At 38.8% G+C, this 27,521-nt stretch overlaps 1 protein-coding gene across 5 annotated transcripts in view; it reads right to left on the bottom strand.

Annotated features, from left to right (window-relative positions):
• Positions 1-3,348: 3,348 nt before the first annotated feature.
• RANBP3L (RAN binding protein 3 like) overlaps positions 3,349-27,521 on the bottom strand; it is a 36,453-nt gene continuing 12,280 nt past the window's right edge. For 2 of the 5 annotated variants that reach the window (XM_070411824.1, XM_070411823.1), the window contains 13 exons: positions 27,304-27,343; positions 26,040-26,117; positions 23,228-23,299; positions 22,323-22,450; positions 18,674-18,777; positions 17,760-17,844; positions 14,990-15,092; positions 14,511-14,641; positions 12,576-12,696; positions 12,202-12,264; positions 10,463-10,605; positions 6,038-6,227; positions 3,349-4,084 (listed from right to left, as the gene is read on the bottom strand). In XM_070411824.1, coding sequence (XP_070267925.1) covers positions 4,041-4,084; positions 6,038-6,227; positions 10,463-10,605; positions 12,202-12,264; positions 12,576-12,696; positions 14,511-14,641; positions 14,990-15,092; positions 17,760-17,844; positions 18,674-18,777; positions 22,323-22,450; positions 23,228-23,299; positions 26,040-26,117; positions 27,304-27,343 — 1,302 coding nt within the window. In that variant the 3' untranslated portion in view covers positions 3,349-4,040. The remainder of the gene's footprint in view (positions 4,085-6,037; positions 6,228-10,462; positions 10,606-12,201; positions 12,265-12,575; positions 12,697-14,510; positions 14,642-14,989; positions 15,093-17,759; positions 17,845-18,673; positions 18,778-22,322; positions 22,451-23,227; positions 23,300-26,039; positions 26,118-27,303; positions 27,344-27,521) is intronic. The other 3 variants (XM_070411825.1, XM_070411826.1, XM_070411827.1) reach the window with 3 other exon arrangements.

Below are 27,521 nucleotides of genomic sequence, written 5' to 3'. Positions count from 1 at the left end.
TCTGGCACCCTCTTTGATCCTCCGCAGTCCTAGCACTATCAGTAGCTGGCTTTTGGACTTTGGGCAGGTTACTTCATCTTTCCTGGCTCCAGGTTCCTCCCCTGTAAATGAGGGAGCTGGACTGCAGTGATGCCAAGGTTCTGTTAAGCCCAACGTGGTTCTGAGTCTGTGACCCTTACTTTTCACCTAGCTGCTAGCACCTACCACCTACCACCAACCTAGCACCTACACCAACATTCATTCATGGGTTCACTGAATATTTCCCAAGTCCCTACCTTGTGGCAGGTCATATATTAAACTGGGAAATACTCCATGGAGTCTGACAGATCTCTACTTTCAGTAGTCGCTGATCCCTTCTGGCCAGGAACTTGGCCTTACAGCAGCTGCTAATGGTGACCTATAGAAGAAATTTAAGCATAGCTTTTAATTTTTTGTGGAATGTTATAACTTGAACATCCTCAAGGTCCTTGCTAATTTTTGCTGTTCTAACACTTTGTAACTCCTTAGATATTAGGAAAGAAGAAAAGGAAGAAGTCACATAACACAGGTTTGAAGCTTAGATGTAGCGTGGCGTGTCAGTGATCCACTTGACTAAAAAATGAATCCAGAAAACCAGTTTGGGATCAAAGTCTTTGAGTTTGGTCTTGTATATGTGAAATTTCAGACCTCTTTCCTTCCCATTTCACAGATAAGATCTCAAATTTTTGGATCTCCCCATTTCCACATACAAACATACCCAGATTGACATCTTCTCAGTTAGGGTAGCCCTTTGTTCTCTGGTATCTTTGGACCCCATCCCTCCTGCCTTCTCAAATTCTCACTCTACTGGATTTTCCTCTTCATTATTTAAACATGCTCATATCTATAACATCTTGATATTTTTTCCAGCCCTTAAATGACTTGGTCTTTATGCAACATTTGAAATGCTTATCATTACTCTTGAGATTTTTTACTTTGGCTTCCAGTGAACCAGTCTCTAATGGTGTTCCTCCCATCGCTCTGTCCCCTTTTGGGTTCTTCCTAAGCTTGTCTTCAGGATATATCCTTCCCTTTCCTTCCCTTCCCTTCTCTCTCTCTCTCCACTCTTCTGCATGAGTTCATCCAGTATTGTGTAATGAAAAGAGCTTGGACTTTGGATTTAAAAACCTTGGTTCAAACCCCAGCTTCACCATTTATTAGCTTTGTCAACCTGGGACTAGTTCTGTAACCTTTCTTATTATACTTTTTCATTTATAAAATACTAGAGGTCCAGTGCACGAATTCATGCACCAGTGGGGTCTCTTGGCCTGGCTTGTGGGATCGGGCTGAAACCGGCTCTCTGACATCCCGAGGGGTCCAGGATTGTGAGAGGGTGCAGACCAGGCCGAGGGAGCCCACTGGTGTAGGATTGGGGCTGGGGAGGGATGGAGGAAGTTGGCTAGCCAGGGAGGGACCATGGGAAGGCTCCAGGGCATGTCTGGCCTGTCTCAGTCCCGAGCAATCTGACCCTAGCAGCAAGCTAACCTACTGGTTGGAGCATCTGCCCCCTGGTGGTCAGTGCACGTCATAGCAACTGTCTGCCCCCTAGTGGTCAGTACATGTAGTAGCGAGCGTTTGAGCAGTTTTAGCATATCATTAGCATATTACGCTTTGATTGGTTGAACAGATGACCGGACACTTTGCATATTAGGCTTTTATTATATAGGATATTAACTACCTTGTAAAGTTGTAAATATATGTACAAATGCCTAAACATGTGCCCATTTTAAAGTATACACTTGGCAAATATTAGCCCCTTTCCCCTTACATGACTTTAGCTACTACCAGCATCTTTAGCCCAGACTGCCTCATGAGCTTCAGATCCTTTTTTCTAACTTTCTGTTGAGACTTACGCATACAACACATGTCAGTGGAGAGCAAATTATATTTGGTCGCCTTCTATGGGCCAGGCACCTTACTGGGGTAAATAAAATGGTAAATAAAAGGTATCTTACTCCCCCGCACCCGCAAGGGGCATAAAGTTTATACACAGAATTCTACAAGAATCGGGAAGGTCTTAACTCAGCCTATGAGGAGTTAGGGAAAGCTTTCTGGAAATGTCATGAGCCAAGCCTTAAAGAATGGGTTAATATTCATGAGAATGAGCAAGGGTGAGGAAGAAACTCCATAAAGGTACGGAGCAATGAAACACCAGCTCTGAGTCCCTAGAGAAGGAGACAGAAACAGTGGGAGGGGAGGCTAGAGAGGTAGACAGGGAAAAAGACATCAAAAGTATTACATCCATGCTTAGGAACTTGGCTCTTATCCCATACATGCTGGGAAGCCACCAAAAGGAGAAAATGATATGCTTTGGAAAGATTATGATCAGGAATTTCTTGGAAGAAACACAAGCGGAGAATAAATATCTGAAAGATACTGAACCTTATTAGAAATTAGAAAAATACAAAGTAATGTAATAGGGAAATAGCCTTTTATATCCACTAAATTGGCAAAAATTAAGAAGTCCTAGTAAACTTCTAATTCTTGAAAACTATTATACACCAAGTCTTCATTAGGCTAAACATTTACCAGGTATTACAATAACTCCTCCATCCAGTGTCATAGTTGTCAAATATCAACACGTGTTCCGAAATCATTTTGGAATTGTAACTCTTACCCTGGTTATACACTGAATGTTTATGTTCTCAAGAAATTTATATGTTGAAGCTCTACCCCTCCCACCCCCCGATATGATAGTATTTAGAGATGGGGCTTTGGGATAGGGTTAGATGAGGGCATGGGGCGGGGGGGGGAGCCTGATCTGATGAGATTATAGAAGAGACCCCAGAGAGCTAGCTCGCTCTCTCTCTCTCTCTCTCTCTCTCTCCCCCATGCTCCCACAAGAGGAGATCACGGGAGCACACAGTGAGATGGTGGCCCCCTACAAACCAAGAGAAGAGGCCGCAGAATGAACCCACCCTGCCAGCCTCCAGAACTGTGAGAAGTAATGAAGCCACCCAGTGTGTGGTATTTTGTTATGGCAGATGGAGCAGACTAAGATGCCGCTAGCGGGAATCGTTTAGGGGTCACAATCTGAAGTCAATTTTAAGCCAAGGGATGATCAAACTGGACTGGAGAATGAAATATGGCTCTAAGTACTGAGACTAATTTTCTTGTGTGACACATTAAGTGTCTCTGAAACAAAAATCAAAAGAGGGGCATCAAAACTCGCATGATTGTTGAAATTACTGTTGAATTTTTGAGAAAAATTTCATTTGGCTATCTGTGATATATTTGTTTTACAAAGGTCTCTATACAGCCACACCCACTCAAATAGTAATGACAATTTAATTACATAAATAAAGCAAAGGACCAGTTAAATTATTTCAGTTTTTGTATACTTACTGTTTTGATACATAGGTAATGTATGTTATACATTCCTTCAACAACTATTGGAGGCTTGCTGTCAGTCAAGAATATACAGTGGATACACGTCTAAGAACAAATACTCTCTTTAAAGGAATACATGAGTATATAATCTTACAGTATTAGGAAGTCCAAAGGCTAAATGAAAATACACGTGTCTCAGAAGAAAAATATGTTTTAATGAAATGTTATGCAGTTAGAGTGGTTTTCAAAGAAATGACTGGAAATATTATAAAATATTTGTTTTATGGCCACACAATGCATGACTGAAAAAATAAAGATTTTACTTAGCTATTTATCAAATCCAGCAATTTATCATTTTAACTATTATATCCATCAATGTGATGAATAGTCCAAATTAGTTATCAAATCCTATTCTAAGTTAACTTCTCCAAAAATGACAAATTTTAAACTTCCAAAGTCCATGTATTTCTTAAATTCTGTCATTTTCTCCACAATAATCAAAATGTAAAACCTCAGAATTACCAGACTACATAAGAGAAAAACTTCAATTGCAACAAATTATATTTCATGAACTTTGCTATTAAAACTCTTCAAGGGATGAATAGGATCTTCTCGTGTAGTGAGGATGGCTTAGTATTTTCAGTTGGTGACCAATCTTTGTGTAGATGTCGTCATGTTATAGTAGGTGGCACTCATGAACAGGCAACTGACTGTTGGTGGGTCCACCTAGAACGATCTGTGACATAAATTTAAAATATTTTATTACACAATGTTAGATTCAGATTTGATTTAATATTGAATTCAACTGAACAGGAATACTCATGAATATGCTTACTGGTGAGGAAATGAAATATAGAAACCTTATATTTTTTAAGTATCATTTGGAAATGTTGCTTAATGTTAAACATGACATTTTCAAATAATTAAACCCTTCCTGAAATCATGAGCAACAGAGTTCCAAAAACTAGACATTTTATCACTTTCATAACATTTTAGTATTTGTATGCTACATCTCTTGGAGAAGGTACTAAGTGAAAAGGGAAAGGAGAAGGGAGGGGTTCATATTATTGGCATTATTTCCATTGTTTCTCATCTTATCTAAAAATAGTTGCATATTAAAAATGATAGATTCTATAAACAGGTTATTTGTTGATGAAACTTTTGCAATTTAATCCTTTCAAGTTAACATTTTAGTGGCTACCAACTCATTTTCTAATAGACCCCATTTTATTGTTGACAATATAAACTTTATAATATAAAAGATAGAAATTTTATATATTTTATAGATTTCAAAGAATAATAAGCCATCTGTTTAATAATAACAAGAGAAATCATATTCACTCAGTTCTTTGAATCACTGGGTCAAGCAATTTCTGATGCTGATCTGCATATTTGTCTTGATTACATTTTTAGTATTAGGCAAAGGAAGATATTTCATTAAGTTCTGCACATGATGGATTATTAAATTATGTATGATTAAAGTAGCTTTAAGATTTAAAATGATTAAAAGTTGGACAATTGTTTATCTTTGTAAAAGCATATCCCTCAGTCCTCTGTAAAGCAGAATTCAAGGCTAAATGAAACTATTACTGAAAATATTTGGCTGACTTTATTAGATGCTTACATCTATATAACAAATCTCATTGTTTCCTTGACAATGGTTTTCTCCAAAAATAATGATGAACTTTAATTTTACACCCATACATCAGGATGAACATCTAAAAGTCTGTTTCCTACTGGTTCCACTTCCACCTCGCTCAAGTCATGAATCCTGACACAATAAAAGAAAGAATTCAGCCCTAGCTGGTTGGGCTCAGTGGATAGAGCGTCAGCTTGCAGACTGAGGGGTCCCAAGTTCGATGCTGGTTAAGGGCACGTGCCCAGGTTGTGGGCTTGATCCCCAGTTGGGGGCATGCAGGAGGCAGCCAGTCAATGATTCTCTCTCATCATTGATGTTTCTGTCTATCTCTCTCTCTCCCTTCCTCTCTGAAATCAATTAAAAAAAAAAAAAAAGAAAAAAATTCATTTCACACAAGGCAAAGAAAGTCTTCGAAAATAAAGCAGTCAGATTCCAAAAAGGAAATAAAGAGGGTTGTTGATGTTTGCAGCCAGATTTGCCTGGTGGCTCCACTACAAGTATTTATAATTTCTCCTATTATGGACAATAATAGGAGAATGAGAGCAAGTGAAGAGAAATGTGGATAAATGGTTAGTTTCAGGGCAGCCATTAATACTTTAAATTGTAAAAATGGTCTTTTATACCATTTACATGTAAACTAGAGGCCCTGTGCACAAATTCGTGCACGGGTGGGGTCCGGCCAGCCCCCACCCCCAATCGGGGCCAATCAGGTCGGGCTGACCATGGGTATGGGCTGCGGGCGGTTGGTGGGCCCTTCCCCTGGTCGAACTCCTGGTTGAACTCCCTGTGGAGGGGACAATTTGCATATTAGCCTTTTATTACATAGGATGATATGCAGCATCATGATGAGGCTGACTTAGGGAAAATCCCAAAGAAGGCCCATTTAGAAGACAGATTTTTAAACCCACTCCCTGGTCCAAACAGCAAGGGCTCTCATGCCGACCCACTGTAAACAAATCAGTAAGTTCCACTTTTTTAAAATCGTACATTAGGATTGTGCTTAAGGTTCCTTTCTCAAACCGCTGACCTACCAGAAGGTAAGTCCTTTACCTGATCTATTTTTAGTGCCTTGGGTGAAACCATCCTCATCCTCATCACAGCTGTCGCAGTTTAGTTGTGGGAGGGCTGCTTCTGCCTGACTCTCAGCTTGATTGACGTCTTTCTGCTTCTCGAAGCTTCGAAGAGCAACAAGACGGTGATGTATGGCTGCATACAGTGATTCTGTGTCTTTGGCACTGGCCTGCATGGGGAAAATTCTGGGGTTAAGAATAGAAATAATAATAGCCACATTTTAAGGATTTTTAATCTTTCACTGTTAACAAGGAAGGAACTACATGGCATAAATCTAGAATGTAAACAACCCTAACCACTAAAGGGTAAAAAGTCCATTTATCTTGAACCAAACTGAATCCTAAGGCAGATAGTTTTGTAAGAGGTCCCAATTTGTGCATTTTAAATGGAGAAAATGAAATTTTGTGATTGGAAATTTCTATTTGAATTTAACTTTGTAACGACCATCCTTCCTCCACCATTTTACCCTGTAGAAAATTGTAGAATTGGGGCGGGGGGTGGGGGGGGGAGAGGAGGGGAGACTCCATTTCCTTTACATCACTTTGTGTGGACATGCCCTGCAAGCTTACTAAAGACAGTACTTGTTTTCGGGACTTTTGCCCATCAGAAGTACATGTTTTTGGGACTTTTCTGTGCTATTTTTATGGTTGCTACAAATATCAAAAGGATAGTAACAATACCATTTGTGTAACAGTCATTGTTATTCTATTGTTACCCATTTTTTACAAGAAAACTCTGGTTATTTATCCATTAATATTAACAAAGCACATAGCACAGGTATTCAACATACTCTTTTTTCCCTCTCCTTTTTAAAAAAAAATATTTTATTAATTTTTTACAGAGAGGAAGGGAGAGGGATAGAGAGTCAGAAACATCAATGAGAGAGAAACATCGATCAGCTGCCTCCTGCACACCCCCCACTGGGGATGTGCCCGCAACCAAGGTACATGCCCTTGACTAGAATCGAACCCGGGACCCTTCGGTCTGCAGGCCAATGCTCTATCCGCTGAGCCAAACCAGTTAGGGCTCCCTCTCCCTTTTATAGGTGAGGAGAGGACGGCTCAGAAAGGTGCAATGACTTATCTGACGTTACACAGCTAGTTGGCAAATTGCCCGGCACTTGAACCCCAGGTTTCTGTCACCTAACTTAGTGTTCTTTAAGGTAACATGGCAGTATGTGTACGTTTGTATCTTTTCACAATTTCAAAGAAAATCTGGGACATTTTTTCTCTTTGCTAACCTTCCAGAGAGTTACCAAATGTTTTAAAACTGAGAACTGAGGGTTGAACCAACTATGTGCCAACTCTTGGGAGAAGGGTTTTAAAGTTGTTGTTTTTTTATGTGCATGTATGTAAGTTGCCTTAGATACTTGTGGGTGGAAAAATTTAAATATAAATGCAATAAAATATTTTTGTTTCTCATATTGTATTTGATATTACAGAGTAGTTGTTGAATAAATACTTGTTGACTTGACTAATTTAATTTTTTATATTGTGTGCAAAGATGTAATTTTCTTTAGTAAGCTAATTACTAACAAATATTGAGAGTATTTGTAATTGAAATATAAATGCTATTCTGCTTCCTTGACTTTCTTACATTAAATTTATAATGCCATTCACTAGCCAATATGTCTATTTCCTTTGGACAAATTCATTCAGATGTTTTCATTTAAGAAATTCCAAAGTTAAAATAACATGATATATTTTTGAATAACAAATTTGCAATGCTTAAAAAAATTATAACTCTGAGGAAGTACCATAAAAAATGCTGGTGAGAATGAAAACTGGTTCAGTCTTTCTGGAGAGAAATTTGTCAAGACAAGTCAAAACTTGTTCCCACGAAAATTAACATGTATGTACACAGAGAGTTTCCTGCAGCCTCCTTAAAGAATCCCATATAATAAAAGAGAAACATGCAAATTAACCGTCCCTCTGCTACACTCAAGCCACGCCCACAAGCCATGTCCACCACCCAATCAGGAGTAAATTAACCCAACTAAGATGGTGGTCGCCATGGAACTGGAGCAAGCAGGAGGCTTGGGTTGCCCCTGGAAATGGAGGAAGCTAAGCTTCCCGCCTGCCCTGGCCAGCCCTGGGCTCCACTCAAGGCTACAAAGTTTCAATTATAGAAGATAAATAAATCCCAGAAGAAAAAAAGGAGAGGCTGGGAGCTTGGGTCACCGGGGGGCATGGCCAGCCTGAAAACGGTCATCAGCCCCTCACCCAGGCTGTCCAGGCACCCAAGCGGGACTCCCCCACCCTGAAGGGGCTGTGGGCAGCCTGAAAATGGCCCTCAGCTCCTCACCCTGGCTGGCCACACCCCCATGGGGTGAAGGTCCCCACTGGGGGGCTTGACCAGCCTGCAAACAGCCCTCAGCCCCTCACCCAGGCTGGCCAGGCACCCCAGTGGGACCCCTACCCTGATCCGGGACACCCTTCAGGGCAAACCAGCCAGCCCCCACACATGCACCAGGCCTCTATCCAATATAATAAAAGGGTAATATGTAAATTGACCCTAACAGCAGAACGACTGGGAATGACTGGTCATTATGACACACACTGACCACCAGGGGGCAGACGCTCAATGCAGGAGCTGCCCTCTGGTGGTCAGTGCACTCCCACAGGGGGAGCTCTGCTCAGCCACAAGCCAGGCTGACAGCTGCCAGCACAGCGGTGGTGGCAGGAGCCTCTCCTGCCTCCTCAGCAGCACTAAGGATGTCCGACTGCAACTTAGGCCTGCTCCCCGCTGGCAAGTGGACATCTCCTGAGGGCTCCCAGGCTGCCAGAGGGATGTCTGACTACCAGCTTATGCCCGATCCCCTGGGGAGCAGGCCTAAGCCAGCAGGTGGACATCCCCCGAGGGGTCCCAGACTGAGAGAGGGCACAGGCCGGGCTGAGGGATCCCCCCTTGAGTGCACAAATTTTTGTGCACCAGGCCTCTAGTTTATAATAATGAAACAGTAAATTACCTAAGTATTTTTTTTACCTAAGTATTTAACAAAGTGGCATTAATGGAATAAACTATGATGCACAATACAATAGAATTCTTTTCACCTGTTAAAATAATTTTTGAAGAATGAACTATTTAATGTCACAAAAACACTCATTTTCATTGATAAGTGAAAACAAGGTTACATGTATATATTTCACAATCAAATATTAGCTATCTAATCTTCTCAACCACTTCATGAAGTATATTATTCTCTTCATTTATCAGGTGAGTAAAATCAGGTTAATGGAGGCTAGATAACTTGCCTGAAGGTCATACAGTATGTACAATATGGCACATATATATTATATATGTGTGTACATATGTTTATATATTAAAATACAGGATAAGACCAAAATATGAATAGTGACCATTTTTGGGAGTGGAATTTGGAGTGATTTTTATTTGCATTTTGTTTGCTTATCTCTAAAAAAACATCCTACAATTTAAAAAGACAGCATGAGTCCAGTGTTGAGCAGCAGAATCCAATCCTAGTTGACAGTCTCAGGCAGGCTGCTTGGCCATTCAAAGCCAGTGACCTGGCATGGCAGAGTGTCACCTCCCTCCATGGTGAACAGGGGTGGGCATCATCTTACTCTAGCATCTTAATAGTCTCCATCACTTAAAGCTAACATTGTACTTACTGTTAATTAATAAAACCTTTGGTTTTTCATCAATGGCTACTTGCCAACTTCTTTTCCATTGGTCTGTGAAGGCCACGCCACTTGTACTGCTGCTTCTGCCTGAGTCACCTGGGTCCTCAGTTTTCTCCCGGGTCTCAGCCCACAGGGGAGACACAGCCTTTGTTCTGACCTGATTCCTGCCCGCTCTCTCTCTTGTGCCTGGATATCGTCTATTTAAGGTCAAGCATTCCTTTTGCAGGAAAACAGTTGAAGCTGTGCTCCCATCCTGTTACCTTGGAGACTGACTCATGTCCAGAACTGGAAATTGCTGCTGGACTGGCCAACTCGCTAGCCCTGTGTTTTTCCATTTCTCACTTATTCCTTTCCTGTGATCTCAAAGCCTTCTCCATCTCAGCATTCAGTATGAGCATCAGGCTGTGGATTTTGCTAGCTTCTTGACAATAGTCCCTTTGGTAACTTATTACGATTGTTGAGGTAATTTCAATAGTAAAGAAAAATGGAGAGGTTCAATGGCTTATATCAATAAAAATGTCTTGGGACAGGTACCAGTTGATTACTCTAGATTTAGGTGTTAATTTCTAAATTTCATGTAAAATGTAGGTCTTATATTAGACTGTAAACAACCAAAGTGAATCGCTGATTTTTTTGCCAATGGTACAGGTTATTACAGTAAAATGAAAAAACAAACAAACACCAACACAAATGAGTAATTGCAGAGATCTATAAATATAGCAGGGTGGGTAATCCTCTATCACTGAAATTTATTACTTACTTGAATTAAAAACACTTTGATGCTATAGTCTTCTAAATCAGTAGCTGTTATTCGTAAATTTCGGTGGTTCGCTCTTTGAATCTCCATTTGAGTCCAGAGTTTGCTATTGAGAATCAGCCTCAGGCTGCCTTGATTGCGCATAACTAAAACGGGAAGGTGAATACATCAGACTATGGAAGAGTTGATTTCTTACCCTTCCAGGGGAATTCCCCATATTGAAAACAAAGTAAATCTTGTACTGATTGTATTTTCACTATTAAGTTTGACTAGATTATAACTTGGTTTTCAAATTGGACTTTATTATGTTAAAGAATTTTTTAAATTTATTTTTTGGTTAAAATGCTGGAATTATATATTTTTACTATAATATTAAAAATGATTAAAATTTTAGAACTCCTTTGGGGACCTACTGTTCTTAAGAATTTACCCAAAAATTGTTTAAAATAAAGAAAACTGAAATGGAATTTAAAAATAGAATGAGTTAAATAAATGATGGTACAGCTAGTCAAGATATTATGAACCCATTAAGAAGACTGAAGAGGCACAGCTGGCGTCGACCTATTGAATCAGGAGGTCACAGTTTGATTCACATGCCTGGGTTGCAGGCTCCATCCCCAGTAGAGCATGCAGGAGGCAGCCAATCAGTGATTCTCTCTCATCATTAATGTTTCTATCTCTCTTTTCCTCTCCTTCCTCTCTGAAATATATTCTTCCTCTCTGGAGAAAAGAGAATTATTGATGTAGAAAAGTGATCTTGGTATATACTTTGTAAACAAGAAGAAATCCAATTGCGAAGCAATATAAACACCACGAAACACATCTTTTTCAATATATGTATACCTTTATGTAGATAGAGAACAAAGTCTAGAAGAATATGTATTGTACACAGAAGCTATCACAGGAAGATAGACCTATGAGTGATTTTTTTTCTTTCTGTTGATCCATATTTTCTGTCTTTTATAATGAACTTGTATGTCCTGCATGATTTTTTTTTTAAAAAAGAGTTGTTTTGTGGCTCTTTGGCAGGCAGTGGAAGGAGTAAAATTAAACCAAAGTAGAAAAACAACCAGTACCTGCCTTGGGAATAATACTTAGAAACCTGTTTGCCAATTACAGAACTGAAGACACTGTTTCTATTCTCTTAGTCTGAAGTCTATTCCGTACCCATTTGTTGAGCTTGATATCTGAAACTCAACAAACATGCATACACTTAGATCCGACTTCTATCCGTGGTCTTCTCCTCCACAGCTCTCTCACTGGCTAGTATTGGCCAGCCAACCAAACCTATCCCCCACCCAGATCTCGGCGTGAGCTCACTTTAAGTTTGGGCCTCTGAATGAGGGCCAATGTGCTTTCGGATGTCTTTCAGTGTGACTGACTCCAGGTTCCAACCATCACTCTGCCTGCAGGATTCAATAACCACACACCTTTATTTCCTTGGAAACTGACCCTTCATCCCAACCCACACACCAGGCTATGAATGGCATTGTAAATTATAGGGCAAATATTCTTCTTTAGGAAAACTATTTTCACTTTTTAAATAATTTGTATCATATTTCTTTAAATAATAATGGGTTGCTATTTAGGTATGTGGTGGGCTCCTTCATGGGTACTTTACATGCATTCTTATCTCACTGAATTCTCACAATCATTAAGTTATGGACTATTATTAAATTTTCATTTATTGATTTTGAGAGAGAGAGAGAGAATAAGAAACATCAATTTGTTATTTCACTTACTAGTATTTATCCATGCATTGGTTGCTTCTTCTCTGTGCCCCAACCAAGGATCAAACCTGCAACCTTGATGTATCGGGAGACCAGTCTTACCAACTGAGCTTCCTGGCCAGGGCCATTATCCCCATTTCAGAATGGTAACTGACTTGTCTAAGGTCACCAGGTAGTCAGTGGGGGAGCCAGAACGGGGGCCAGCGTCCTCTGACATAAGGGCCTACTCTAACCAGGAAGCTCCTATGGCACATTGGAAACAACATTGTTTTCAACAGTCTGATTTCTTGACATACTTTATGACACATCTCCAGACAATGGTTTGCACCTGTATTGGAAATTTCCCTCTGAGACATAGCATCCTGCATTACCAGCGGATCCCTTACTTAGTCTTGACTGGAAGGCCCCACGGTCACTGCCAGCTGTGTCATTCAGCCTCAGAGCTCCCCGGCCCCTTTCAGTCCAGGACGGGGTGGATTTGTTGAACACAAAAAGCTTGCAGTTGATCTGAAGGGCAATATTTTAAAATGTCAGACATATAGAAAGTCTCTTCAAATCCCTCCCTATACTTTTATTTATTTGATCTTTTACCAGAATAACCTTTGTTAATGATTTACACATCAGTTTTAAAATATTATTTAAACTTAAATATTATTTAACTTTACAAATATACAAGTTTTGAATAGTTCAAACATCAAAAAGCAAGAAGATGGGAGAAAAGGGAGGACTGATGTAATACTTTCAACAATAAATATTTTTTAAAAAGCAAGATGTACAAAGTGAGAAGTCCCTCCCCAAACCTACTTTCCCATTTGTACTTTCTACCTCCTGTATCAGTAATCACTATTGCTAATATTAATTCTCCCATATATAAGTATATATATATATGACAATACATATATATGTTCCCTTTTTTTTCCTGTAAATGGTAGAATAGCATACTCCTTTCTGTATTTTGCTTTTTCACTTAACAATACATGGTGTGGTAAAAGTAGGTTTACTGTTGTGAGTACATACATGAAATAGAATTTATTCTTATATTATTACTTATTAATTATTGTATTATTTTCCATATGAACAACTGTAAACCTACTTTTGCCCCACCTGTATATCTATATAAACACCAACTTTTAAGTTAAACTTAATGCTATTTGAGCTGTGTAATTTATTTGAAGGTAAAGCAATCATGGAAATATTTGTATGCTTTAAATATTTTAAGGAACAGAGCATGAGAGCGAAGATGTGACACCAGAGTGCCCTACTGGGATTTAAAATACCAGTGGCTCGCCGAAACCGGTTTGGCTCAGTGGATAGAGCGTTGGCCTGCGGACTGAAGGGTCCCAGGTTCAATTCCGGTCAAGGGCATGTACCTGGCTTGCGGGCACATCCCCAGTGGGGGGTGTGCAGGAGGCAGCTGATCGATGTTTCTCTCCCATCGATGTTTCTGACTATCTATCTCTCTCCCTTCCTCTCTGTGAAAAATCAATAAAATATATTTTTAAAAAAATAAAATAAAATACCAGTGGCTCTCAAATGTCACTGTGTTTGTGAGTCACCTGGATGACTTGTTGAAAATACAGCATCAGGGCAGGGTCTCGCCTGTCACAATTACTTCCATAACTCGGGTTAATCTCATCCGAGGTTACGCTTGGGACACACTTATATAGTAAACGTATTAGCAGGTTGTGGGGAGGAGAAGAGGAAAGGAGGAAGAGCAGATGTAGACAGACAAAGGGAAACCCGTGCCTTGTTGAGAAATGATCAAGTTGTAGTAATTACACTTCATATGTGTGGGCTGATATCTAGACCACTCCACATTCAAACCGATGGTGATACTGTAGACGCATTTGTGAAAGTTTTGATTTATATGAAATTCAGAACTTACAAACTTTCAAAAGGGAAACAAAATTCTTTTACTCTCTAGAACTAAAATCAATTCATCTTACAGTACTTTAAAACCTTCCGGGTAAGTTAAAATTTTAAATCCTATGATAATGGCACTGATTGTACAAGCAGGTTGAGCAGTGTACAGAGGTCAAAGTTATATTAAGAAAGTGTCCTGAGCTGTCTGCTTCCTAAGGGACTAATGTGAATGGCTGTAAACCCAATAACCCATTTTTCCTGCAAGTTATAAGCACAAATGTAAGAATACAACAAAATACTGGTTTAATTTTTGGAAGTGTCCAACATTTTTATTTAAGCAACTCAGTTTTCTTGAAAAGTATACTTCTGCCTTTAAAAAAAAAAAAAAACATGTCCCTGTTGATGATAACTTTATAACTGCAAGGGCTACCAGAAAGAGCAATATATGATATACAGACCTTTAACACATTATATTCCGCTTCTTCCCCTGTTATTACATCAATTTTCCTCAGCAAGCATTTTGGTGATGATTTGGAAGAGAGAGCAGCAGCTGATTCAATCAGGGACATATTTTTAATAGCATCTGTTCCTAAGAGAAAATAGGGGGAAACACATAAAAGGCCCCATTTTTTCTAGTGTGAACGATTTCTGTTGCCCCTATTAAATACTAGTACATCTCTTCCACTTTTTTATAACAATGAGTATTTCCAAGAAACCCAAGTTCTTCAGGTTAAGTAAATCTCTTTCATGACTTGCCATGTACTAAGTCAAAAATTTTAAAAAGCTTCTATATCATGTAACCATATGTATATGCTTTATTCTTTACCAACAAATTTGAAAATACTGGACTATTGCTTTTGTATTTTGTAGATGTTAAACAAATGACATGGGAAAACAGGAAATAAACCAAATGTTTTACAAGGGAAACAATTCTTACTTGAGTTTGGAGAGTTGATAGGAAATTTTAGAGTGTATTTGAATGGCTTTTCGTTGGCATAGGAGTCGTTTTCGAGTTGAGGCTGGGTGAGTTTTTGCATACCCTAGGTGGGGGGAAAGATGCGTTACTTAATTTTACCCTCTTATATTTGCAGTAAGCCAAAGATATCTCTGTTCTTCTGTTTTAAACAAAACCAACTGCTGTGTTTTTGTTTGGGCTCCCTCTGTGCTGAACAGGAAGTTCCTCCCTCTTCTTGCAGGACCTTGGTCCTGGTCCCCGGGAAGCACAGCCCAGTGATCACCAGCCTACTTGGGTGGGGTCTGGTTCCAGGGACGATGTGAGAAGTTGTAGAGGCCCCAAAGGAGGTGACAGCTGTTCCATGGGACCGCCAGACTAACCTGATACCTATGAGGAGGTGGAACTATTATCTGTTTCAAGGTATTTCAGTATGCCCAGCAATTCGCTGTTCTATCCACAGCATTAAAACATCATAATATAATGGTCCTGTCTGGGTGGCTCAGTCGTTCAATTCCTAGTCAAGGCACATACTTAGGTTGCAGGGTCAATCCCCTGTAGGGGCACGTATGGGAGGCAAACGATCAATGTTTCTCTCTCACATTGATGTGCCTCCCCTCCCTGCTCTACTCCTTCTTCTCTAAAATCAATGAACATATCCTGTGGTGAGGATTAAAAAATAATAATAATAATAATAATAATAAAATTATCCAGAGAACCCACTGAGCTGTCTCAGAGATCATCTTCATAGAAACAATCTTAATTTTCCTCCCATCACTTTTGCCAACAATGGGTCTTTGTACATGTGTTGTAATCAAGGCCTGTGTGAAAAGGACTGAGCAGTTCCCTACCAGTTATGAACCTGTATAACCCCCTGAAGAACAGGGAAAACTGGAATGATCCTCAGGTTTATATCATTTCCCTTATAAACTGTTCAAGGTTTGCACACAATATTTACCTGGACATCAAGAATAGTCTGTTAAAATCGGTAGACATGAGTATATTTATTTCGAAGGGACAAAAACAAACAAACAAACAAAAAACTTAAGGCACAGAAAGCTTAATGGCTAACTCTAAGAGCACATGGTCGGCTAACCAGTCCGAAGGATATCCGGGCCCCCAAGTCACTAGGCCACGGGATTACAGGATTAACTGAAGACAAATACAAGTTTGCTCTCTTGCTCTTATCTGTAGGATGTTATCAATTTACAGAGAGAGGAAGCGCAGATTCTTTTGTAAACAAAATGGGAAGTGACCATAGGAAAGTGCACAAGTGCCTCCTCCAAGTACATCGCAATCCTGATTAGGTCCTTTGTACAGGTATCTCTCTGTCTCCTGCAGTTTTCAAGCCTGGCTGTATATTAGAATCGCCTGACACCTGGCCTCAACCAAAGGACTCTGAAATGGTTGGTTTAGGGAGATGCCCAGGCATAAAATACTGTGAAGGCTCACCAGATAGCTAATAGGCAGGCAAACTGAAGACCGACACCAATGCTTTATGTATCATAAGAACACAATACCTTTGTTACATTGAGTTGAATGCTAATAAAATACCTTATTTTTGTCAGTGACATCTCACAGAAGCTAATCTGGTATCCAATTTAGGACTAAATGTTATGGAGTAAATATCCCTAAATATATTGCCTGGAATTTCATTCTGGAAGTTGGTCCATTCTGGTTCAGATGCAAAGGTGTGGGTCACCAGCTCTGGGATCGCAGGTGTTGACCTTCATTTTGGGAGGGACCAAAGAACGCCTCTAAACTAGAAAGCTATGCCAACTGCTCTTGGGATTGGGATTTAGCCTGAGGCAGCTATGGAATAAACGAGATCTTAAAAGTGACTGATTGGTGGAAGCCCTAAAAATCTTGGAATAAACTGGCCTCATGAGTTGGTCCTTCTATTAATCTGAGCCCGTTCATGGGTTTTTAAATCTCGACAGCCTCCTTGGGTCCTCCCTGTAACTAGTGGCCCACAAGGCAAGCTAGCCACCGAGGCCTATCTTAGCCAAGATTCTGGTCCGGGTCAAAGCTGGGAAGAGCATGAAGATGTGATGGACTAGATTACAGCACAGGCACACCTGCTCCACAGCGTTCACGTTGCTGTACAATTTCCCCCCTCCCCCCTCCCTCCTAGATGATGCTGTTTCAGAGACATCCCCTAAGGAGGGCAGAGCAGCAACTGCCTCATGCAGGATTCTCAATAGTGAATAAAGAGGGCAGTAATGATAGTTCTGGGTCTCCACTTGGCAAGTATATTCCCCCGGACAAGTGACTTCCCCCTTAAAGCTAGATGCACATAAGTTACAGTAACACTTTTCAAAGTAAGACCTTGAAGGGAAAGGTTGTGGCTAATGAGAAAAAATTGGCAAACAATTTTAAAATCATCTTATTACCAAAAAAATTCTATTGAAAAACGATATTAAGATGTCATTACCAGTTGAGCTTATCTAACTATTGCAGGTAATTCTGGGATTTCCTTGGGTACCTTTAGGTTAACGTGAGTCAAGAACTATTTAATATTTCCATCAGTAATAATGTTATAATTATACAATTCTCTTCCTCTGTGGGTTCCTGTCTATTATCCTAACAACCAAAACTAGCTTCCCAGGGGACTCTTCCCAGTTAAGAAAACGAGCCTTTGGACCCAGGAGTTAAAGAGTGTGCTCCAATGTAACATTGTTTTAATTAATTTGTCTTCAGAAATTTGAAGTGACAGCTCTCTACATAATAAGAGAAACATTTGCCAAAATCTTACCAAAACTCTTTCTACCATGTTTTCCCCAAAAACGAAGTCAGAACTGCAGCTTTTAAAAGAATACTTATCTTCATTTGGTTGACATCTAAAAAAAAGAAAGAAGCATTTGCTATTTTATTTATGTGTGTGTGGGGGTGTCTAAAGCTTCTTTTTGCTATAACTATTGCTTTTTCCTCCTTTCATCAACGATTGACTTATTTTTTACATTTTTTAACTTAAAATTTTTTTTCAGTTATAGTTTACATTTAATATTATTTTGTACTAGTTTCAGGTGTACAGCATAGTAATTAGACAATAATATACTTTACAAAGTGTTCCTCCTGATATCTCCAGTACCCACCTGACACCATACATAGTTATTACAATATTATTGACTATATTCCCTATGCTGTACTTTACACTCCCATGACTGATTTGTAACTACCAATCTGTGCTTCTTAATCCCTTCACCTTTTTCACCCATCCCCCAACTCCCTCCCCTCTGGTAGCCATCAGTCTGTTCTCTGTAACTATGAATCTGTTTCTGTTTTGTTTATTCATTTATATTGTTCTTTAGATTCCACACATAAGTGAAATCCTATGGTATTTGTCTTTTTCTGACTGACTTATTTCATTTAGCATAATACCCTTTAGGTTCATCCTTGCTTCACAAATGGTAAGATTTTATTCCTTTTTTATGCCCTTTTTATTAGTTTTTATTAGGCATATATGGTTTAAATTCCAATATGGTAATATTCCAATATTAATGATATTACAATATTAGAGACATTTTGAAAATAATTTTAAACTGTGTTCTTTATAAAGTCTTCTTTCAAACAGAAATATTGACAATTTATCTCTATGATGTCAGAAAATCATTTTCCGTAAATGGATATAACGATAAAAGAAAGCAACAATGAAGGAACAGCACTCACCCTACTGATGCAGCACCCAAAAGAATCTGGTTGGTAGACAGCTGGATTGAAATTCCAGCACTTGGCATATTTTCACTTAGCAAAGAGGAGTTCTTCTCAGAAATCTGAACGAAAAGAAATCCATCAAAAAGTTCATTTAAATTGCTTCCTATGGTGGCATCAGACAAGGCAATAATAGTTATAGTTAAATGTATTGAAAATTTGCTGTATTCAAGTACTGCCCTGAGCATTATATGTACACCATCTCATTTTCTGTTCACAACAACTCCATACACTTTGAACACCTATTATTTATTATCCACATTTCCCAGATGTGTGAACTAACCTAACGCGTTCAGATAACTTGGCGAGGCCTGGACAACCAGGAATGGGCTGATGTTTGAGGCTGGGTCTGTCTGACACCAGAGACTATACACTTGGTCCTAATATTTCAGAAATCTCACTCCTTTTGTTCCTTTTTTAGCCAAGTGGAGTTAATGCTCATTTCTAGGTTAGTAAATCTATCTTTCAGGTTTATTTAATCCCTGGAAGCAACTAAGAGCTTCACAATCACCACCATCCAATCAGTATGGGAAGAAACTCCATCTCTTCACCTAGGAACATTGGACTGGTAACTTAATCAATAGAAATGTGCATATGTACATAAGTGTTAATGTATAAATGAAGGAGTGGGCACTTTTAGAACTGGAAGGAACCCTAGAAAGATCAGAGCTAGTGTCTCCAATGTTTTGTGGACACCTTCCTTCCCCTACCAAAGATGTGGTAGGGAGTTCATGTCTTTAAAAGCAGGTGGGCCTGGCCAGCATGGCTCAATAGTTGAGCTTTGACTTATGAACCAGGAGGTCATGGTTTGAGTCTTGGTCGGGGCACACGCCCGAGTTGCAGGCTCAATCCCCAGTGTGAGGCATGCAGGACGCAGCCAATCAATGATTCTCTCTCATCATTGATGTTTCTATCTCTCCCTTCCTCTCGGAAATCAATCTATAATAATAAAAGTGTAATATGCTAATTAGACCAGATGTCCTTCCAGACGACCTTCCGGACAAAGCCAGGGCTGAGAGGGAAGCCCAGATCCTGGGTGCCAGAGGGAAGCTGGTGCTGGCAGCCAGGGAAAGGAAGGCCTACTCTTGCACGAATTTCGTGCATCAGGCCTCTAGTAAAAATATATTAAAAAATAAATCTCTAGGGTAAGGCATGCAGGAGGCAGCCAATCAACAATTGTCCCTCATCATTGATGTTTCTATCTCTCTCAACCTCTCCCTTCTTCTCTGAATTAAATAAAAATAAAAAAAAAAATAAAAAATAAATATTTCCATCAAACAAATAAATGAATAAAATAAAGACAGATGGGGTCTGTTTCTACTTTAATCTTATATCAATAAGAAATCTTATACCAATAGAAATAATTTTGAGTAGTTCCCTATTATAATAGAATTTGAGAGCTGAGAAGTATGTATCAAGAGAATATGTGTCATTGGTTATCAACAATCAAAATATATGTTCATGACGCAGTCATGCAGAGGATTCATCACTCAGCCAAAATCACAGATTTTACTCTTAACGTTGCTTAAAATAGTTTTTATTAGGCATATATGGTTTAAATTATACACAATAAGTGACCACTGATTAATGACAAGATGTATAAAAATTTTTCTGATTTTGATATACAAGTTAATAAGGAACATGAAAATAATGGTTCTATAAAATTCACCTAGAAATAATTTTCACTAGATTTATAAATTACATCTATTTTGTCAGAATTCTTACATAGCATTTAGCTTTTCTTTAGATGTTAAAAGATCATCATTAAATAGAAAATGATGGGCATATCCAATTAGGCTTTTCACTAATGAAGACTAAGTTCTATTCATAACCTTCATGAGTTGTTCAAGTAGAAATGCTTACAAACAATAGCCTGAAAATTTCCCTTATGCTTAATCACTTAGGAAGAAAATGCAAGAAACATATAATATTTTATTATTTAAATATGCAATTAAGATTTTAAATAACATGCCAAAGAAGAAATATTGATCTATTTTTGATATAATAACATGTAATAAAAATTTTAATCTATAATTTATAGTAATGCTGTTACAAAATCAAATGCAATATAATAACATTTTAGAATTAGTCAACACGTATTTTTTCTTATAAACTTTTTAAAAAATATATTTTGTTGATTTTTTACAGAGAGGAAGGGAGAAGGATAGAGAGTTAGAAACATCGATGAGAGAAACATCAATCAGCTGCCTCCTGCACACCCCCTACTAGGGATGTGCCCGCAACCAAGGTACATGCCCCTGACCAGAATAGAACCTGGGACTCTTCAGTCCACAGGCCGACGCTCTATCCACTGAGCCAAACCGGTCAGGACTTCTTATAAACTTTTAACAAATTAACATGCATCACTTTGTAAATAAATAAAAGCTTTTAAATAATATGTAATGATTATTAGAAATGAAAACTTTTAATAATATACTGATTTAAAATTTAAAACATGTTACTTAAAAATCACATCACAAACCATGCAAAAATAATAAAATGTTTTTTTAAATTCACAATGGGTCTCATGAAATCATATTTTACCAAAAAAAAAAGATTTAGAAATATAAAAATGTTGGCAAATGTTGACTAAGTTCAACTCCCTCACTTCACTAATAGAAAGGAAAGGTTGGGTGCTTTTTCCAAGAATGCAAACATAGATAGTAGCAGAGGTAGGATTACTACCAACTTGATCTCTTTTCATTGAATTAATGAACTCACTGGTATTTTTAACACTCCATGTGTTGCTATCCTTACGTTCAGTAAGGAAAAATGAAACAAAATGAAGTGGACCAACCCTCAATAGTTTAGCTGGAATAAATGACTGATGGAATTAACTCTTGAATTCCATCTTGTGTCTCATTCCTCTGAGGTGCCTGCTTCTGAAGGAAACAGTTAGAACTATAGACTGTCCCAAACCCGTATCTGCATGGCCTGAGCAAAATGAGTATGTCCTTTAAAAGGCCCATGAAGCCTGAATCAGCCACCCACAACAGTCCTTAGCCCACAAGTGCACTTCCTAGAAAATAACGTATCACAACGGAAGAGAGAATTCTTGTCATCTCCAGAGGCTTCCCAACACCCCCCTCCCACCCCACCCCACCCCAGCTACACTGTGCAGGTAGTTCCCTGCTCCTGTTATCCATGAAAAGGGGTCTGAGTGGGTCCCTGGTGTGACCTGAACCAGCAAAGCCACGCTAGGATGTCAAGCAGTTGGGGAAGCAGAAATCCCTGTCCTACATTTGACTTCCGACTCCCAGCCCCTGGCACCTCTTTGCTTTCCCTATTCTCACATGGGCTCAGGGCACGGGAACAAGACCACAAGGTTTTCTGTCCTGTAGGACTCAGTTTTGCAGCTTCGGAGAGATCACAACACTTGGTCCTGGGAACAGCTCTCCCACGTAAGAGGGCATGTGGAATGAGGTCACTGAGGGCTCTGCTATCTAGGCCAGGTGTTCTCCAGCTCTGCAGCTGATTCCGCAACAACATAAAGCTCAGACAACCCCTCATGACTCCTAATGCTCATGACTGGCGTGGGGCCCACAGCCACCTACTAATGGACGGAGGAGAGACTGAGGTCAGTCCTACCACGGCGGAGTTTTCTTACCTTAGTTTTTGTTTTTTCTTTAGTCTTGCAGTGTTCCAATTCATGGTGTCTTACTTTTTCACACCTTTGAGCTTGAGGTGGCTGCAAAATAGCAGGTCTTAGGACATGTTCAGAATGTTTCAAAGGACCTTAGTGGAACAGAATTAAAGAGTCAATATATCGCCGAAACCGGTTTGGCTCAGTGGATAGAGCATCGGCCTGCGGACTGAGGGGTCCTGGGTTCGATTCCGGTCAAGGGCATGTACCTGGGTTGCAGGCACATCCCCAGTGGGGGGTGTGCAGGAGGCAGCTGATCAATGTTTCTCTCTCATCGATGTTTCTAACTCTGTCTCTCTCCCTTCCTCTCTGTAAAAAATCAATAAAATATATTTTTAAAAAAAAAGAGTCAATATATCTTAAGGAATGAAGTACTTCTTCCTCCATATTTTTAAAAAATATATTTTACTGATTTTTTACAGAGAGGAAAGGAGAGGGATAGAGAGTTAGAAACATCGATGAGAGAGAAACATCGATTAGCTGCCTCTGCACAACCCCTACTGGGGATGTGCCCGCAACCAAGGTACATGCCCTTGACCGGAATCGAACCTGGGACCCTTCAGTCCACAGATCGACGCTCTAATCCACTGAGCCAAACCGGTCAGGGCCTCCATATTTTTTGACTAATTTAATGATTATGATTAACTAATCAAAGTCAAAATAGCCAGTGAATTGCTTACTACTTACTTCTAGCCAAGACTTTACCCAATAAGTATTTATTTTGGCCATGGGACTTGGCTTATCAAATACATTCTTTCATGTTTTGTCACTCAGCCTAACCTCCATCCCCCCAACACATACATATACATATTAAAATATAGATGGTAAAATGTAATTTCTGAGGTTTTCATAATAGAGAAACTACATACTTTGTTCTGCACTGTTCATGTCAACACTCCTTTGCACAAGAGTTGGTGTCATAAAAACATTGTTTTTCTTCACTGTAAGAAAAAAAATATTTAGAAAAAGTTAAGTCTAGGAGAGTGGGTCCATTTCTGTATGATTTGGGTCCTAACAGTCTTGCATGGAACTCACCAGTAGATGTCAGTGTCCGCACTAATAGAGTAGGAGGCAGTGCACAGGAGAGCGCTGACTGCTAGAAATGCGTGGTGGCAGGATGAGTTGTGCTACATAGTTCTGTTTCCTCTCATAAATGTAAGTGACAATTAGGTCGTTAACAGAATAGGCCAACTTTAGAATCATGAAATGGAATACTGAGGCAAATTCTACAGATTATAAAATCTAAATTGATAATGAACTCTTACAGAATGTTAAAAAATTGTTAGTAAATTCTGTCCCTCTCCCTACTCTAATAATACCTAAAGACAGAAGTGAAACCATCGTGATACATTATTTTCCTAGGAAGTGCGCTTGTGGGTTAAGACTGTGATGGTGGCTACAAGTACAGAATTATTATACATTTCAAATTGATCACCTCCTGGTTGCAGAAACAGAAGCCTTGGAGCATTTGAGTAATGGAGATGAGAAAAAAATAAGAATTGCTTTTTCAAAGTATTATAACCTGCTCCAAATTGGGGGTAGAATTGCTTCTGTAATTCAAAATTCAATTAAATGGTATTTATTATCTTCATTCTTGAAAAGCAACAATGAATTGACCATATAAAATTATGCAATTTTTCTCCGTTGCAATACCACAAATATTCTGCACTACATACAAAGGAATGGTGCTTACTGATATGAAGGTTTCTTTATTCATTCTTTCCTTTTTGTGTAGCTGACTTTTTTGGTCTGATTAAAATAAGAAGAATTAAAGCAGTTATCTCAATAACTCAAAGCCATCCCTTTGAGATTAGGACCCCATTCCTCTTAATGTCTGTAAGGTGTCAGTGAGGCTTAGAGGGACCTGCTGAGTTAGAAGCATCTATTCTGTATCTGAAAGGTGTCTGACATACTGTTGCTCAGTAATGCTTGGAATTCTTAATAAGAATATAAATTCACTAATTTGAATATGTGGTGGTTCTCAGGTACATGAAGATCAGTGAAAAGAAAATGAATAGTGTGTGTGTTTTTTATTTCTAGTGGCAAGTTTAACTTGGAAAAGGCAGTTGGTTGTTCAATAGAAACAAAAACACCCAAGAATATAAATCATAATTTTAATGTAGAAAATGTTCCGACCATTTCAAATCTTTAATTAAAATAAAATAGTTTTTATTAAAATAAAATAGTTTTTATAATGCTTAGCAAAGCATTATAAATTTCAAATAAAAAGGAAGTAATGTTTTAATTAATGAAAAGTACAAAAGAATTAATATTCTAAACTTTAAAATATAAATCTAAAGCATGAACTTTAGAATAAGAACCTAAAGAACAGTTGTATGTTTTGTATATACAACTATCCTATATAATAAAACCCTAACATGCAAATCAACCAAACAACCAGTCATTATGATGTGCGCTGACCACCAGGGGGCAGACGCTCAACGCAGAAGCTGCCCCCTGGTGGTCAGTGCGCTCCCACAGGGGGCATGCCGCTCCGCCACAAGCCAGGCTCACAGCTGACGAGCACAGTGGTGGTGGAAGGAGCCTCTCCCGCCTCCGCAGCAGCGCTAAGGACCCCTTGAGGGATGTCCACCTGCCAGGTTAGGCCTGCTCAAGCCTAAGCCAGCAGGTGGACATCCCCCGAGGGGTCTTGGACTGCGAGAGGGTGCAGGCTGGACTAAGGGACCCCCCCTCCAGTGCACGAATGTCGTGCACTGGGCCTCCAATATGTATTATAAAACATATACATGGAAAATAATAAGTAAAATAAAGCAAGTTCTTTTATAGGGGTGCTATATACAGTATATTGCTATCATAAACATAAAATCCTTAAAAAAATCATCAAGTTCAAACTTTCTACCGAAAATAAACAGATATATTGTCTGGATTTGTAAAGTTCGTAAGGTATTCTTCCGTTCATACTTCGTTAAGACCTCTACTTTGTTTGCCACTAAAATGTCAGTATTTTATAGCAGCTGAGAAAGAAAGATCATCATTAAGGAGAATGGATTTGGAAAGGTCAGCGTGACAGGCTCAAGGTTCTAGAAACTCTTTGAGAGCTCACCGGGTTTAAGATACTCTATCAGGCATGACGATGATCTCAAGGAACTTATAGTGGAGGAGACAGATATAGCATAAACAGCTGTATTACAAGGCAGAGAGCAATGCAATCAACTCTAAAAGGAATCACCAGAGTGCGCTGAGTGTGGAAGAGAGGCAAACTAAGTCACTGATTATTCAGAATACAGTACTATATAATGACATTCTTAGAACAAAGTATCTTTTTAAAAGGTGGACATCTTTTATTTAAGTAGGTGGTTGCTTACGAGAAAATGGCTGTTTTCCCTACAAAAACTAATACATATTTAAAGCAGAAACTTTGTAAACATAGCAAAATACAAAGAGGGAGCTAAAAAACCAAACCACTCATAATCCCATTACCTGAAATAACCATTTCTAACATCGTGGCTTATGTCCTTTCAGTCTTTTTTCAATGTTGGCCAATTGGATGTACTCACCGTATGGTTATATAAAAACAATCTGCTATTTTCATATAACCATATATTATAAGCACTATCCAGTGGGTAGACTTTTAAAATTATCCATTTGAAAAGTTTCTTAGAAATTTTATACTCAGACTAAACATAACAGAGAAACACTCACAGTCTACACTATACCTACCTCCTTGGGACTGAGAATCTGTAGTTTGCAAAGAAAAAGATGAAGACCGTATGCGCTTTCTTGAAAAACCATTACATTCTGCAAGAAATTCAATGTGAAGGGTAAAACTGCTTGCAATAACCAATTATCCTCAACCAATGATATGGGGGACAAATGGAATTTCCTTTTGTCTATACAAATTATCATTGGATAACACGTTAACTCCTGAAGCACAATTTTAAATATTGGGGTTAATAGCTAGGTGATTATGAACTGATAGTCATATCAACAGTTGTGAAACTATCAGACACAGTAGTTTCAGCAAGAAATTGCATATGAATTCTGAGACTGTATGGAGAATGTTTTTGGTACGTTGAAACAAAGGCAGTAGAGAATCATGGGATTTTAGAGTTGCTAACATCACTGATTTCAGGGACCCTCATGTCATCTCTCAAAACAACAGTCAGTCTACTTTCTTGTTTGTTTCTTTGTTTTTAATTTTATTTTAATTTGAAAATATTTTCAAATTTACAGAAAAGTTGTAAAAATAGTACAAAGGATTCTCATATGCCCTTCAATCAGATTCAGCAGCTGTAAACATTTTGCCTCATTTGATTTATCATTCTCGATTTACATACGTATTTTGCTGAATCACTTCAGATTAAACTGTGTGTTTTATGTCCCTTACACCTAAATATTTCAATATTCATTACCTTAGAATAAGAAAATCTCTCATATTATCCCAGTATGATGATCAACTTCAAGAAATTTAACATAACATACAATATTCTGAACTAACCCACCAACCATAATTTTGTCCTTTGACTAATAATGTCCTTTGTAACATTTTCCACCCAGGGCAGGATTCAGCCCAGAATCATAGATAGCATTTGATTGTCACAAGTCGTCTGTCTCCTTTAATCTGGATTTACTCCTCACGCTTTCTTTGTTTTAAAGAATTTAGTTCTCATGTTTTAATAAAATATTTTTTTCATTTTGAGTTTTTAATGCAGTTTGAACTACATTTTCCTGTTGAAATCTTTTTAAATTAAATTTATTGGGATAGCATCACTTAATAACATTATATAAAGTTCCAGTGTGCCATTTTATAATACAACATCTGTATACCCTATTCTGTGTGAGCACATAACACTTTCATGTTTAAACACAAGAAAAACCATCAAGTTTTACGTAGTCTGTGCCACATGCCAACATGCTTGTGCCTGCTTACTAGTATGTTCTTTGTCTAAAGGTTGATTTTGAAATACAAGGTTTAAATCGTTACCAGGTTCCGCTGCTTCGTGCAGGGTTTCTTCCGCAGGCCTCTGGAAGGAAAGGAAGCTGCCAGTGAGAGTTTTCACACCAGACTTCTCCCCTGTCGCTTTCTAAGAGAATTCTCCACAGCCAGGTCTCCTGGGCGAGGCCAGGACACCGCTGCTCACCTTACTCATGAGCATGCATTCAAGAGCGAGCCAAGTCCGGCAGAGCGGGCCCACTTTCCAG

This window comes from Myotis yumanensis, unplaced genomic scaffold (assembly GCF_028538775.1).
Source record: "Myotis yumanensis isolate MYYU_CA2020_CCGP unplaced genomic scaffold, mMyoYum1.0.hap1 SCAF_4, whole genome shotgun sequence".
Classification (NCBI taxonomy): domain Eukaryota; kingdom Metazoa; phylum Chordata; class Mammalia; order Chiroptera; family Vespertilionidae; genus Myotis; species Myotis yumanensis.
Note: the sequence above shows the minus strand (reverse complement) of the source record. Positions and strands in the feature narration are given on the sequence as shown.